Raw genomic sequence first — 17,514 nt, forward strand, 5'->3', positions numbered from 1 at the left:
TGAAGCATTGCTCACCTATTTGATTTCAAACCAATTTGTCATATAGGTTTATGTCCTATTAGAAGAACATATACCTTTTGATTAGTTTCTTGAAGTGCAACATTAATTACTTGTCATTTTATTTGTAGTCATCCTTAACATGTATATACATATTGCATATACTATTGTAATGATTTACTCTTAACTAGTATTAGAAATGTTTATTTAAACCAATTACAACTAAGTATTTATTTAAATTTTTTAAAAGAATGATCTAAAGTGTAGATGTCAAAAACTTAAGATATAAAATCACCAAAAACAAATTTGAAACGAATACGTTAATGTGTTTTGGCTCTTATACACAATTTTAGGAAACACTATCTCTACAACATTGTAAAAGCAAATTTTTAAAGTTAAAAAAGCAATTTCTAATTTTATAATTTGTAAAATTCAGAGGACGTTTATATTTTTAAATTTTAAATTTTGGTTTTATATTATATCATATGCTACTATTACAATAGGGTTCTCTTGACTAGTGTTAATGTTTTGGGTCTTTTTAGAAAACACTATCTATAGCAACTATAGAAGTGATTTATTAAAATTAAAAAGTAATTTTTAAAATTTTATAATAAGTAAAATTTAGATAATTTAGATAATTTTATTTCTTTTTAATTGATATTATATCATATAATAAAGAAATTGAATTTTTTAAACTTAAAATTTTTTAATTATTTTTCTAAATCTGAAAAAACTACAAATAAATTTTTAAATATATTCAAATAAGTTAAAATTATTAGAATGTTACATTCAAACTTCATAACAATTTTTTACTTCATTTTTGAAATCTTCATAACATATTATTGTCTTATAATATATGCAAATTTTATGTTAAATAATTATCTATAGTAAAATATAATAAATTTGTTAAAACTATTTTATAAATAATTATTCTAATTTAAAACCAAATGATATTTTTTTTAGATAAGTATTCTATAGACTCATATAACTGATTTAAATTATTGATTTTAATATTTGTGCTTATATTTTGACACCTCTATAGTGGTATTAAATTACCATCTTTTAATAAATTCATATGTCATATTTAATATTAGAACTATAATTGATTATTAAGTAAATATAGGGTACTATGTGGCACTTGTTATGCTGCTATAAGTTGTTTTTAATTAATGTTAGACTTACAGAAAAAGAGCTAAGATCAAAATAAAAATTTCTCATACGTAATCTAGAGTATTTCTTGCAAATTAATGTCATTTTTGTCTTGTAGCTAGCCGTTATGTCTGCATTTCTTGGTCCTGATCAAGTAGCAACAGAAGCCAAATTAGCCATGGATCTAGAAGTAGCCCCTTGGGTTGACAAATATCAACGTAGCCGAGAGACTGTTTCTCAAACAGATTATGAGGTAAGAATCATATATTTACAAGTTTTTATTCAAGGATATTTTCCCTATATAATTCTATTTTTTTATATAATGCAAATCATTTATATTGTTGTGTAGGCTTATTACAACCTATTGTATCTCATTTGTTGTGTTATTGTAGGTCGACCTCATTAATACATTCACAAAGATAAGTTGTTTGGGTCAGAATATCAATTATGAGGCATATACATATCCTCGAGAAAAAATAGATATTAGAAAATTGAAATTGTAAATTTTGGGCTTTGTAAAGCTACCATTTTATTGCAACTTATTTGATTACTTTAGTTCTTTCTTCCAATTTCTTTAATTTTTGGTACTATAATATGCATTATTTTAAATTATATAGTTGCTAGGGATGGAAAGATGTGAAATGTAGTTTGAATCATGTGGTTGGAGTGACTAGTAGGCTATTATACATTATACAACTAAATATGTCTTCGTACCTAGATGTGTAATCATTGAGGCTTCATTCCCAAATAATCGAGTTTAAACTTTTGAAGGAATTATGGAGAATAGAGTGAAGTAAAACTTCCCTATTACTTTGATAAATTAAAATATGGCATTAGCTTCCCACTTCAAACCATGATTTCTAAAATACATTTCATTAGATTAAAATGACTATGATATGTTGAGTTAATAAGTTTGAGTTTCACAAGTGACTATTTTTAAAACATGTTTACACCTCTATGAAATCCATCATTTGAAAGTTTTCTCATGTTTTTTTCCCTAAATCCATCTATCAAAACATAAGTATGTTTGCTAAAAATATTGTTCTTTCATATGTTAGCAAGAAGGGAGACAATGCACATTCCTTAGTAAGTTCAAATGCACTTCTTTGGATGGTTGGCAGAGTTGGAAGAAGAGGTATTAATAAGGAGTATGTAGTGATTGTTCAAACTCTATTTGAGGGAGCATAGTTTGTTTTCTAGTCCTGGTCAACTTGATTCACAATTTTTTGTTTCATATGGAATGGTACTAAATCTTCTAGTGGCTAGAATATTGACTCTTAATGATTAGTACCTAATGGGAGCAATGCAGTTTATAGAGGGTGTACATTGGAAGAAGCTAAGGCATCACTTGAGAAATGTTTTGGTAATTATGTAAGTAGTGGAGTCATGATAGCAACAAAATATCAACTTGAAAAGATGAAATGTGAAATAGAAAAGTTACAACTAGAAACTAGTGACGAAACACTTTATGAAAATATAATTTAAGCCAATTTGTCAAAAGAGGAAAGTTTATTTTCTTTCAATCTGGTAGAACAACTAACAACTATGAGGATGGAATGGATAAAGGAACATAAACAAATGGAGTGTTTGAAACTATCAACATTAAAGCCTTTACTAGAAGAGTCATCAAAAGGAAAGATTCACTTTATTTACTTGGAATACAAGGACAAAAACAATGAAAAGCACTTGGTCCCAATACTTTTTGTTGGCAAGATTAGAAAATCATCATATATGCATGCAAATAGAGTGCCAATGAAAAATTATAGAGCTATTAAGCATATTGATTGACCCATTTTTATTACAGAAATATCAAACATGTGAATAATAGACAATGCTAAGGATATTGATCGACCTTGAAAACACTCAAAATTCAACAAACCAAAGTCTTGATTGACTTGTATTGATTGCAAGAAGGAACGTACTTGGAGAGTATGCCTTTACTCAAATGTAAACCCTAGCTAGATTGGTTGTGTTGATAAACTATAAAAAATGATACCATAGTAACATTCAAGAAGGCACAATTGTAGAAAACAAACAAATCCTTAGGAAAGGAATCATGACATACCTTGCAGACGATCTGAGGTGCCTACTCATTCATAGAGTCAAGTTGGGACACCAATGTTGAAATGAGCTTGATTTCCCTCTCTTTTTTGTTATATTCTCATTGTCATCCAAATATTGACGAGGCCATCACTATTTGGGCGACGTTGGGGACACTAACCAAAAAAATACCAAATTCACATGGAAATGACTCTGCCATCACAATTTGACCCCAAATGTACTAGTGTTTGTGCTCTCCTTATCTTCCTTCAATTTTCATCATCAAATCCTTATTTAATTTTCCTAGCCATAAATCTTGTAATAAACTTTCTCTCATGCCTTTGACCATCTCAAACTTTCCATATTTCTATCAAAAGTTGCCCTTAGATTCCAATTCTCCAAACTTTTTCTTCCAGCTGATAATATTTCACTTGAGTAATATAGTACTCGGTCGATACTAGACTTACTCGGTCAATACTAAATTTCTTCTTACTTTTCCAAACTGCTTAGTCAACACTGTAGTCACTTGGTGAATACAGTCTACCTTCATTAACCTTGTTACTCGATTAAGCTTGTGTACTATAATACTTTACAATATTACATGATTGTAAAATAATCAAACCAACTTTACATTATCACAGTCCAACTCATTTAGTGCACATTGAATTCCACACTTATGAATTCTATCTTCATTGTACTTTCTTTAAATCCTCTTCATCAATAAAATGATATAGTACTCTACTAAGTTAGCATAATATATAGTAGTTACAAACAATAGTCCACCAAGATAAGTGAGAGAGGGTTGGGGGTGAATCACTTGTCCAACAATTAAAGCACTTATCTTCATTAAAAAAACTTAACCATTCAACCAAAGTAAACAACAACCATTATAAAGTGTACATAGACAATTAAACCAGATAGGTTGACTAGGGAAATCCTTGATTAGAGGGAAAACCCTGGTGGGAATGATGTCCACAAGATGATGTACTAATATAAATATTCCTTGTTAGAGGATGGACCTTGTTAGGAGTCTATTAATACATTTAGTACAATGATTCCCTATTAGAAGACTTTGAATCCCTGTTAGGAGTTGTGCCAACTATGTTAGGAGTTTTGGTATAATGTATGCAAGAAGAGCCCACTACCCAAACATGCAATTTCAACTACAAGAAGAGCTCACTGCTCAAACAAGTAATTTATTGTTGTCTTCTTCTTTCTTTTGTTCTTTCCTCTATCCTATCAACCAGACCAATCACTATTAGACCTTGTAGACCAGGTCACAAACCTCATATCCAAGTACTCAAATCACTCAACAAAACCTTGGCAATGAAGTTTCCTTCATTTCTGCACTGCTCCTCTCAACTTCACATTCCACACTCTTTGCTGCTTTTCGAACATTCACAATTCGCATTCATCCATATCATCACATATCATGATAGAGGAAAATGTCCTCCCTTTATATTGAGTCCATAAAACAATTCCTTGGATCATTTTTTAGTCCTTCTCAATTGATTATTATGGGACCACATTAAGAACACATTACACTTAGCGATAACCTTAATCTTCTACCTTGCAACTTGAATAACTTTCCATACATGCAATATTATGATGAGCAAGCTTAGCCGCATCATTCTCAGCATGTCTTCTTCATGTCCTCAACCTCGATCCTCAAGATATCAGCTCTACTAAGAGATATAAAAAGTTTACTAGAACATGTCTTTGTAAACTCTATCTCAAAACAGGCATAATCAAAACTTATACAATTTCTTCTAGGTTTGTCCTTTTTGCTTTCGATGTTAATTGCATTTACCAGATACTCAGAAGTATCTCCCATAATCTTGGGTGGTTATGATGCTCAACTTGTCGTCCATACTGACTTGATCTTTCCGTTGTTCTTATGTTAGATACCACATAAGACATCAAACATGCTATGTTGACATCAATGACAATCTTAGTCATGAATGTAACATATCATCAGCATTCATGCTTCCAACCAATCTTCCAAAAATCTCTCCAATCTTCCAACAATAGCCAACTAAGACATTGAAATCAATGACAACATAACAAATGATATGACTCTCTTACATACATTCATAGCATTACCTATTACATTATTAGTTGGGGCCAACAATCTCCCCCTTTGGCATTGATGACAACACATAGCATATGATTTTACATTACAAAACATTACATCAGATAATCGAATGTATATATTGTCAACAATACAAATTTTTAGCTCTTTTACTCTATCTACAGGATCTTTGTAACTTGGTTTAGCTCTTTTCTCCAGCTACAGGATCTCTATAACTCGATATCATCAGCAGTCTTAAATAACAAAAATATTTTTGAACATAGCTCCCCCTTTGGATATGATCTCATTCTTTCTTCGCTTTTATTATTATCTTTTCCTTCAACTTCACTTTCCTTAGTATATTTTGCCCTTTATACATTCTCCCCCCTTGACAACAATGCCAAAGGTCATTATAAATTTCAATATAAAACTTATTAAACCTTGTAGTTATCCTTGTACCTTGTATATACAGTATACATCAATTTCATCATAGCTATCTTCACAACTTCATAAATTTTCCTAAAGTGTGAACGTTTACATCAACTCCATAAAGATATTACAATTCATTCATGAATTGATGCAACATGCATCTTCACCTAGTGAATTTTGGATAGAATCCTTAGGTGGTTTAGTAAAAATATCTGCAATTTTTTCTTTAGATTTCACATATTCAAGCCTCACTTGTTTCTCTTGTACTTTCTCCCTCAAATAGTGACTTTTTATTAATTTGTGCTTTGTTTTTGCATGCATCACTAGAATTTTTGAAATATTTATGTCGAAGTCATTCCCTTCATGAACTGATCAAGCTAATTTATTCAATCAATGGCATACATTTCTCCATAGACATGGATAACCGTTGAATTCATTCTAATCATTTATCTTAATAGGATCAGACAAATACATATTTTGTGGTACTTTTTTATTCTCTGATGTAAGACTAGATCTAGCTACTTCAAAATCCTTTACTTTTTAAGGATTCACTCAGGCTTGATCTAGCCTATTAGGGTTCTTTGATGCTCTAATCCCTATAGGATCTTCATCCTATCCTCTAACCACTCTCCAACCTAGTTACACCAATAGTTAGGGTTCTTTCCTTACACAAATACCTCTTCACAACTCATTGTTGACCTTGATCCTATGGCCTTCTGACCCAAATTCTTCATCCTTGAAGGGTGATAATTGTCATCAATAGTCTTGGATCCCCTTGAACTTCTAGACACCAATCTTGCAACTTAAATCCAAGTTCTTTACTTCTACGTCAAAATTGCTCAAAACAAGGCTACTAGGATTAGCCCTCGCATTTGGGTTTTTGGGTTTTATTTCTAAATTACTTTAAAGAATGTGGCAAAAAACTTGATATTAAAATACCCTTTTGGGAAACCTTAAATATTTTGTGGGTTTAAGATCTCTGAGGTGTTCGTACACTAGAAATAAACTTTTTAGCCTATCTTTAAGGGTTTCAAATCAATGTTGACTGGTTTGGTTAGGGTATGGTATTTCCTCCTTAATAAATTATCATGGGTTCTTTTCCCTCGGTAGAATTTGACCTTACTCAACTCTCCCCATTTTGCATAACTTGGGTTGAAATATTAAATGCTTTCAAATCCCCAAACTTCCCATTCCAATATGTGATTCGCCTAACCAAGTACATTAGACTTGCCTAGGGAATCACTTTAAAATTGCTTGTCTTGCTTTCCAGAGCCCAAAATATAGTATACAATATGTACATAGGCTCTACTTCCATTTTCTCTAAAACCATGAATAAATCACAGTAGGAATTCGTGGGAGAGCCATTAATGCTCTAAAACCCAAAACTGAAACAACACACTACCTATTTAGAAAATAATTTCAAAACCAAAATAGATGAACACTTACAACCAAAAAAATTCAAGAAAAAAGTATTGAACAAGCATAAGAAACACAAATCCAACACCAGATCGGTCAGTTCAATCCATTTGTGCATACAGGTGAAATCAAATGCATCAAACTATCTGGAAAAAATATGCATTCACTTGCCCAAACTTGCTTATTACAATTCCCAACCCTTGGGATGTGTTTGAATGATGATTATATAGGTTTTCAAGGAGGTTGCAAGTGGTTGTCATAACCACCTAGTTCATTCTTGCGCTTTGCAACTTGTTGCTGAAAAGTTGTTAAGCAACTTTTCAAAAAGTTGCACAAACTTGACAACTTTTGGTTTCCATGAACAACTTTTCTCTCCTTCGTCTTGGAACCTCCTCAGTTGTCTAGATGTAAAAAAAAATGATGTCTAAACATGATTATGTCCCTAAGACACCAATATGCATGTTTTAGGCCATTTTGCCTACTTGACAACTTTTCCCAATGTTTGCCGAACTTGACATCTTTTTCATGTAGTCACTTCATAACTCCAACATGACATGCTAGGAGTGCTTAGCCATACAAGAGAGTAAAATCACACCATATATGACAAGGTGGATTAAAGACACACCTTCTTCACACTTCTCAAGGTCCTGGATCTATGTCCCTTGACACAAATCAAAACTCATAAACACACCAAAAACATCTAGCTAACAAATCCTAACTTACTCACATCCCTAACTTGGCTAGAGTAAGTGCAAGCCCAAACTAAACCAAAAATGAAAACATGGACTAAGTTCTCCTGCATCATACTTCCCCAAACAAAAAAAATCTATTACATCCTTGGATTGATGAGGCTTGGATCAATGCTCAACCTCTTGAAATTTGACTCTCTAACCTAAGTGGCATCATCATCACCTTTTCCCAACCACTAGATAAGATGTTCCAAGTAAGCCTTGGTCCTAGTTTTCTTGTAGACCTTGGAATCCAGTATTCTTTTTGGTTGGAGATGGGGAAGAGGACCGAGTTGAAGGCTTGCTACATCCTATAGGACCTCGTAGACACTCTAAGCACCATTTAGGTCAGGTCCTTTGTAAGAAATCAAGTTATCAATATTAAAGATTGCTGACAATCCTAGGTCTATAGGAAACTCAATCTTATAAGCATTTTCCCCATATTTAGCAAGTATCTTGCAAGGATCTAACCTTCTCATTTAAAGCTTGTGTGGTGTCACTTTGGGAAATTTTTGTTTGTTTAGATGGACCATCACAAGATCCCCAATCTAAAAGTGTAGATGCCTTCTTGAGGCATCCACCTGTTGTTTCAATCTCTCATCATTTCTAGTCAATGTCTTCCTGACACTTTCATGGACTTCCTTTATTGATTGGGAAAAATCTTAAGCATAGCTGCTACTTGGACCACTTTCTTGCAAGGTTCTCAACTCAAAAACTCCTCTAGGATGCAAACCATTTACTTTTCAAAGGGAATTTTGTCCTTTGACCTATTCACTATATCACTATAAGCATATTCAACTTGCCTAATGAGTTGATCCCAAGTCTACTAATACTCCTTTGTAAGACACCTTAGGAGGTTTCCAAGACTTCTATTTGTAACCTTAGTTTGACCATCAATCTCGAGATGGTGGGTAAATCCAAAAGACAAGTTAGTTCCCAGTCTCCTCCACAAAGTTTTCCAAAAATGACTCATGAATTTTGTGTCCCTATCTAAAACAAAACTCATTGGTAACCCATGAATGCTAAATACCTCTTTGGAAAATAGATTCAAAATCTGACAAGCATCATGGATAGTCTTGCAAAGAACAAAGTGAGACATCTTACTAAACCTATCCACAATCACATAGATGTTATCATATGCCTACCTTGTTTTTGGTAAACCAACTACAAAATCCATACTTATGCATTCCCATGCTGTATTAGCAATTGGAAGTGGTTGGTAAAGAGCAACATTTGAGGATGTCCTATTGGCATTTTCACATACTATGCAACTCTCAACATACTACTTAATGTCCCTAGTCATCCTAGGTCAAAAATAGAACCTAGGGACTAACTCTTGAGTCTTGTTGACTCCAAAATGACCACTAAGTGCCCCATTATGCTTCTCTTGGATAAAATTTTCCCTCATTTACCCTCTAGGAACACAAAGTTCACTACCTTTAAACAATAGATCATTGTGCAATGTATAATCAGAAAATGCACCATGAAAGTTGTTTTTAAACTCCTTGCATACCTTTTATATTTGAGAAAAATCTTCATCAACAACATAGAGATCTTTGAAACTATCTATACCTATGCTTTGGAGTTGAATTTCTTGAACTATAAGGAAGTCTTCTGCACAAAGCATCGTCTACTTTGTTCTGCACTCCCTTCTTGTGCTTGATTGTAAGTGTGCAAGCCTACAAATACTCCACCCACTTCATATTTTTTTTGCTTAGTTTGTCTTGAGAATTTAGGAAGCTAAGGGCTTGGTTGTCTAAATACACAAAAATATCTTTTGGAAGCAAATAGTGCCTCCATTTCCTAAGAGCCTGGACTAGAGCATACAAATCTAGGTCATAAGAGGAGTACTTTCTCTTGGCATCATTGAGTTTCTCACTGTGAAATGCCACTGGTCTCCCTTCTTGGCTTAGGATAGCTCCAATGGCTACATTATTAGCATCACATTCCACTTGGAAGAGTTTCTAAAAAATAGGAAGCACTAAGGTAGGCAACTCTTCTATTTTCTTCTTGAGAGTTTCAAAGCCTTGATCTACTTGAGGTGTCCAAATGAACTTTGTCTTCATTCCTCGATTTTGTTCGACATAGGAGCACATATGCCACTAAAATGTTTGATAAAATTCCTATAATATTGAGCTAATTAATGGAAACTCCTCACATCTGATGCAGTCTTAGGAGTAGGCCAACTTAGAATGGCATGTACCTTCTCTTGGTCCATTTTTAGGTTACCCTGAGATAGAACAAAGCCAAGATACACTAACTCCTACTTCATGAAGTCACACTTCTCCAAATTGATCATTAGTTTTTCATCATGCAACTTCTTAAAAACAATCTGCAGATGCCTAATATGTTCCTCTTTAGTTTTACTAAAAATTAAGATTTCATCTAGATAGACAAAAACAAACTTACCAATGTAATCTACCGACACCTCGTTCATCAGCCTTATAAATGTGGATGAAGCATTGGATAAACTAGATGGCATCACAAGCCATTTGTACAAATCTTCATTAGTTTTGAAATTTGTCTTCCATTCATCCCCTTCATTTATCCTAATTTGATGATAGCCACTTTTCAAGTCTATCTTGGCAAAATAGTTGGCTTCCCCTAAGCAATCCATTAGGTCTTCAATTCTAAGTATTGGAAACCTATACCTAATGGTGATTCTATTTATGGCTCTAAAATTTGTACAAAGCCTCCAAGTCTCCCCCCTTTTGGGTGCTAAAATAGTAGGGACTGCACATGGACTAATGCTCTTCTAATTAAGCCTTGGTTTAGGAGCTCTTGGATTTTTTTGCAATTTCCTCATTTTGTTGAGGAGTCATCTTATAGGCAGCCTTATTTGGTAGGGTATCTCTTGGGATGAAATCTATCTGGTGGATAACAAGTCTTTTTGGAATCAAGGTGGAAAATTGTCCATCATTGACAATGGCCTTGTATTCCTTAAGAAATTCTTGTACTTCATTTGGTATCTTTTTTTTCTTGGTAGCATTTCCATCTTTAGGTGTTAAAACTAGTGCAAAACCAACTCCATCTCCTTCCTCTAGAGTTTGCAAGAACTCCTTCTCACCAACCATAAGCACACTTGCTCTTAAGATCTTCAAATCTCCCTCTTCTAGCAAGGATTGGATCTTGAAATTTACTTCATCCTTTTTGAATGAATAGGAATTCTTAGTCCCATCATGTATAGCCTAATTATCAAATCGCCATGGCCTTCCAAGTAGAAGGTGGCATACATCCATGGGAAGAATTTCACATAGTACTCTACTCTTGTACCTTCCTATAGTGAACTCCACCCATGATTATTCTCAAATAGTATATGTTGACCTTTATTGATCCATGTGACCTTGTATGGATTTTTGTATGGGATTCTTTTTTAAATTCAACTTGTTGACTGCTTCCTCATTGATTATGTTATTAGTTGAACCCTTGAATCAATGATAACTCTACATACCTTTCCCATTATCTTACATCTGATCCTAAAAAGCGCTCTCCTCTGGCTTGGTTCTTCTCTAATTGGATCTTTGATCAATGTTCTCCTTATCATCAGATTCTCCCCTTCCTTTGATTCTAGGGGTACCTTAGAGTGCTTTTTGCTGTTGGTAGATTCCTCTTGTACATAATTGACTCTTTTTGTGGCTCCTTGGGAAGTTGAGCCTTTTTAAGGGCACCTATAGGAAGGATTTCCTAGTTGATGGAAATGATAACACTTCATGGTGGAAAAGTAAGAACCTCTTCCTTAATTGATGTTCCTTCCTCTCCAACATGTGTTAGAGCCTTTGCCCCTGCTAAAGCCTCCTCTTCCTGAACTTCTTTTTTACTATTCAGTTTCTTTATTGTCTCTGTGTGACCTGTAGTCTGATCCTCTTCCACCATAGCTTGTACCTCTTCCATCTCTGCCCTTACCTCTTCCTCTAAAATTTGAGTCCCTTTATTTTATTCTTCTCTTCCACTTTCAAAGCAATTCGGAAGCATTTATGGATTGTTGTAGGCATCCAAAAATTGATTACTTCTTGAATGCTCCATTTCAAACATCCTAGATACTTAGCTACCTTGATAGATGTGTTAACCTCATAATGGTTTTTGACACTTGAGTGCCAATACACTTAACCACTTTCTATATTGGAGCCGAGTACACCATGTATGCCGAGCCACAACATGAGCCGAGTCAGGAAAGACTTCAGGTGCCGAATGATCTTCAGATGTCGAGTAGCCTTCAGGTGCCGAGTGAAGATCAGGTGCCGAGTGAAGTTCAAGTGCCAAATGACTTTAGGTGTCGAGCATGATACAAGTGCCGAGTGATATTTAAGTGCCAAGTCACAGATGAATCTGAGCAATACAAAAATGCAACAGGAACTGAGTAATCTAGTTTGATATTAGTGCCAAGCATCTAGAATCAGCAGGTGTCGAGTAACACAGAATGCACATATGAGTTTGTAACTTCATTGATTCATATGTAAACCATTTTCATGGCCGACATATGACGAATCTTGAAGGATTAAATGATAAGATCGAATATTTTGTATTTTATATGCAATCTACATGCAACCAATAAGAAAAATGGAGAAGGCATGCAACCAATAAGAAAAGTGCAAGGAATGAGCAGGAAGAAAAGATTCAATATGGATCGTAGATCCATACCTAACCCTAAGTCTTCAAATGTCTTTATAAGGAAGACTAAATCTCATTAGAAGAAGAAGTGGATGTACAAGGGTGTGGAAGGAACACTATTTCAGAGTAAAGAGTATCAAATCTTAGAGGATCAAGATCAGAAAAAGCAGATCAAGTGCTTGTATTCAGCAAACGAAGGATTGTAAGCTATCAGGTTTATTGTACCTAATACTCTCTAGCAACTGTATTAGAATGAAAAACCCTATGGTGATAGGTTAGCTTAACAACTATTTTGTAGATCCTTAAAATAGGTGATTAAATCCTTTAACAGGGTGACACTTCATGTAAAGTGTTTGTAAATCCTTTAACCAGGTCACTATTGATACAGTGTAAAGCCTTTAACAGGGCAGACCATCAGAAGTGGTTAAATATTATTACTACAGTGATTTTGTGGGTATCATCCCCACCCTAGTTTTACCTTCTTATTTCTAGAGGGTTTCTGGGTTACCAAAATCTCAAGTGTTATGTGGCGATGCTTATGTGTTTCTCGTAATTGTTTGATATGTTCATATGCATAGATCAAAGGTTTTAATGGTCAAAATATAGTACTTCTGATTCACCCCCCCCCCCCCCCCCCCCCCCGCCCCCACTCTCAGAAGCATTCTTCCTATTTGAATATTCCAACAAGATGTTGATATTGCAGTGACTGATCATGTAGTGGGGGTTGATGTTGTGGCTGAGATACATAATGCATTGTAATGTTGGTAAACGTTTATATTGGATAATAGAAAGGTTGAAGGCTGTGTAGGTGGATGTAGCCTAAGTTTTTGGTGAACCATGTTAAATCTATGTGTTATATGTGTTCTCTGTGTTTTCTTCTATTATTTTTGCATATAACTATTTATTCTTATATTGTTTCAAATATGTCAAACCCAAACAATTAGTATTAGAGCAAGGTTTGTTGTTGTAGATTGACAAGACTTTCAAATTTGAGTGGGAGCAATGGATGATTCCAGATTCAAGATTGAAAAATGCAATGGCCAAAATTTCCAGTTATGGAAAATGCAGATGGAAGATCACCTGTATCAAAATGATTCATGGAAGCCATCAGAAGGAAAAGAAAAGAAACAATGAACCATCATAGACAGAGATTGGGAGATCTTGGATAGGAAGGCATTGTGATCTATTTGATCATGCCTTGTATCGTCTATAACGTTCAACATATCAAAGGCAAAAATGACTATAGAGATGATGGAGACATTGTCTACATTATAAGAGAAAACCTCAGCTTCAAATAAGGTATTTCTTGTGAAGAGTTTGTTTAATATGAAAATGGGTGAGGGAGGATCTATAGTGAATCATTTAAATGAATTTAACACAGTTACCAATTAGTTTTCATCCATAAAAAGTTCATTTAGTGAAGAGGTTAGGGCTCTCTTAATCTTATGTTCTCCACCAGAAAGATGGAATAGCTTGGTTATGGATGTAAGTAACTCCATCCTTGGTTCAAATATTTTGAAATATGACAAAGTTGTTGGTGTTATCCCAAGTACAATTGAAACTTCAACCTCATTAGGTTCCCCTTTAAATGTGGAGAATAGAGGAAGAATAATGGAAAAAGGAGAAGGGCCTTTCCATGACAAGTCACGAGGGAAGTCAAAGAAAGGGCATTATCAATCTAAATGAAAGAAAGATTGATAGTATTGTGGAAAGCCTGGTCACCTAAAGAAAGACTATTGGTCTCAGAAAAATAAACAAGGAGACAAAAATGAAGATGATAGTAACGAAGCTAATGTGGCAAGTAATACTTTACAAGATCCTTTAATCTTATGTTTGGATAATGTTAATGATTCCTATGATTATGGAGCTTCATTCAATGCTACACCCCATAGAAAATATTTTCAAGATTATGTTCAAGTTGATTTTGGATAGGTATATTTGGGCGATGGTGAGTCATGTCCCATCATTGGGAAAGGAAAAATAAAGATCAAGTTGCCAAACAGAAATGACTAGATATTGCAGGAGGTAAGGAATGTTCCTAATTTAAGAAGAAATTTAATTTTTGTTGGACAACTGGGTAGTGAAGGATGCATAGTCATGTTTTTAAACAATATCTAGAAGGTCACTAAAGGTTCATTAGTAGTACCTAAAGGTGCAAAGGTAGGCACATTATATCTATGTACTGGTAACACTTATTCTACCTTAGTTGCTACTGATAATGTTAATGCAGGCAAATCTACTATAGATGTTGCAAGAACAAATTAAAAAATATGGCACCATAGGCTTGGGCACATGAGTGACAAAGGGATGAAAATGCTTCACTTTAAAAATCTATTGCCAGGACTGAAAAATAATTATTTAGAGTTCTTTGAAAATTGTGCTTATGGCAAACAGAAAAGATTCAAATTTCTTAGAGTTGGGAAAGAAAAGAAGAGTGAGAAGTTAGAGCTAGTGCATTCAGATGTATGGGGACCAACTCAGGTATCATCTCTTGGTGGCTCTCATTATTATGTTATTTTTATAGATGATTCAATTAGGAAAACATGGGTGTATTTCTTGAAATAGAAATCTTATGTTTTTGAAATATTTAAGAAATGGAAAGCCTTGGTTGAGAATGAGACAGGAAAAAAGTTGAAGTGTCTTAGATCCAATAATGGAGATGAGTATTGTAGCACATCCTTTGAAAATCATTGTTCTATTAATGAAATTCAAAGCTAGAAGATAGTTCCAAGAATCCCACAAGAAAATGGGGTGTTAGAAAGAATGAATAGGACAATCGTGGAATGTGCAAGGAGCATGAGATTGCATGTTGGCCTACCTCTTCATTTCTGGGCAGATGTTGTAAAAATTGTTGTTTATTTGATAAATAGAGGACCTTCAGCCCCTTTGGATGGTGGTATTCCAAAGGAAGCATGGACTGGGAAAAAGATAAATTATTCATTTCTAAAAAAAATTGGTTGTGAAGCTTTTGTCCATGTTGAAAAATAAAATTGAACCAAGCTTGATGCTAAATCTCTAAAATTTACCTTCATTAGATATGGTGTAGATGAATATGGTTATCACTTATGGGATTTTGAAAATCTTAAAATAATTAGAAGTAGAGATGTTATATTCAATGAGAAGGTCATGTATAAAGAATAGTTGTAGGAAAAAATAACATGAACAGGTCAAACAAGAATATGTGGTGTTGGATGAGACTCCTAAAACTGAAAAGCCACTGGTACCTAATGCTCAGCAAGAATAGGTTATCCCAAAAACTCTTGTAAGTGTTAGAAATTCTACAAGGTCAACTAGACCTCTTGAAAGGTTTTCTCCTTCTTTGTATTCCATTTTATTGACCGATTCTAGTGAACTAGAAGAATATGAAGAAGTAATGCAGGTGGATGCCAAACAACAGTAGAATCTAGGCATGAAAGAGGAGATGAACTCCTTGTTGAAAAATAAGACTTGGGACTTAGTCCCTCTACCTAAAGGAAAAAGAGCCTTGCCTAACAAATGGGTTTATAGGCTGAAGGAGGAAGATGGAGAAAAGAAAAGTTATAAGGCCAGACTTGTAGTAAAGGGTTTTGCACAAAAAAAGGGTATAGATTTTGATGAAATATTCTCCCTTGTTTTAAAAATGACTTCAATTAGAACTATACTAAGTCTTTTTGCTATAGATGACTTGCATCTTGAACAACTAGATGTCAAGACAACTTTTCTCCATGGAGATTTGGAGAAAGAAATTTACATGTAGCAACCAGAGGGATATGAGGTCAAGGGTAAGGAGAATTTGGTGTGCAGGTTAAGGAAAAGTTTGTTTGGCCTAAAGTAGGCACCTCAACAATGGTATTTAAAATTTGATAGTTTCATTGCTAAGCAAGGGTACCATAGATGTTATTTTGATCACTATGTATATTTTAAGGGATTGGATAATGGGAGTTACATTATCTTATTACTCTATGTTGATGTCATGCTTATTGCTGGGTCTAATATGAAACAAATAAATGAACTTAAATAGAAATTAGCAAGGTCATTTGGTATGAAGGATTTGGGTGCTGCTAAGCAAATACTTGGTATGAGGATTACACGAGATAGGAAAAATAGAACCTTGAATTTGTCCCAAAGTGAGTATATACAAAAGGTGTTGAAAAGATTTAATATGTAGGATGTAAAAGCAGTCAGTACACCTTTGGCTAGTCATTTAAAATTGACTAAGGAAATGTTCCCAAATTCATAAGAAGAGGTAGATAAAATGTCTAACATCTTGTATTCATTAGCAGTTAGCAGTTTGATGTATGCAATGGTATGCACATGGCTAGATATTGCTCATGCAGTGGGAGTTGTTAGAAGGTATATGAGAAATCCGAGTATGGAACATTGGAATATTTTCAAATGGATTCTTCAATATTTGAAAGGTACTACTACAAAAGCATTATGTTTCACATGATCTAGTTCTACTCTGTGTGGATTTGTTGACTCTGATCTGGAAGGAGATATTGATACAAGGAGTACTACAAGGTATGTTTTCACTATAGGGGATACTGTAGTTAGTTGGGTTTCTAGATTGTAGAGGGTTAATGCCCTTTTCAACCACTGAAGCTGAGTATGTAGCTACTACAGAAGCTAGCAAGGAGATGATTTGGTTATAATGTTTTCTAGAGGAATTGGGTTAGAAGTAGGAAGATCGCCCATTGTATAGTGATAGTTAGAGTGTCATTCATCTTGCAAAGAATTATGTTTTTCATTCAAGGATAAAGCACATATAGCTCAGGTACCATTTTATAAGGTCTATTTTGGAAGATGGCGAATTGTGGCTTGAAAAAATTCACACAAGTGAAAATCTTGTAGACATGTTCACAAAGGCAATCCCCAAGGAGAAGTTGGTTTCTTGCTCAACTTCTATTGGGCTTCTTGATTGATGATCATAGAGGTACTACACAACAGAGTCTTTTATCTTGTGGGAGTTGCATGTACTACATTGTCATCTAGTTTCAGTCTCCAAGTGGGAGATTGTTTAGTGTGGAGCTTGATCAGTCTCCAAATGGGAGATTGTTGATATCGTGGTGATTGATCATGTAGCTAGGGTTGATGCTG

At 34.2% G+C, this 17,514-nt stretch overlaps 1 protein-coding gene across 4 annotated transcripts in view; it reads left to right on the top strand.

The window, feature by feature from the left end:
* The window catches only part of TL29 (ascorbate peroxidase 4), a 175,067-nt gene extending 173,147 nt beyond the window's left edge, over nucleotides 1–1,920 (top strand). For 3 of the 4 annotated variants that reach the window (XM_089815486.1, XM_089815488.1, XM_089815487.1), the window contains exons 10-11: nucleotides 1,265–1,399; nucleotides 1,539–1,920. In XM_089815486.1, the coding sequence (XP_089671612.1) occupies nucleotides 1,265–1,399; nucleotides 1,539–1,649 (246 nt within the window). In that variant the 3' untranslated portion in view covers nucleotides 1,650–1,920. The remainder of the gene's footprint in view (nucleotides 1–1,264; nucleotides 1,400–1,538) is intronic. The other variant, XR_016360218.1, reaches the window with a different exon arrangement.
* Nucleotides 1,921–17,514: the final 15,594 nt, after the last annotated feature.

This window comes from Cupressus sempervirens, chromosome 2 (genome assembly GCF_028749045.1).
Source record: "Cupressus sempervirens isolate cs-2001-9-10 chromosome 2, ASM2874904v1, whole genome shotgun sequence".
NCBI lineage: Eukaryota > Viridiplantae > Streptophyta > Pinopsida > Cupressales > Cupressaceae > Cupressus > Cupressus sempervirens.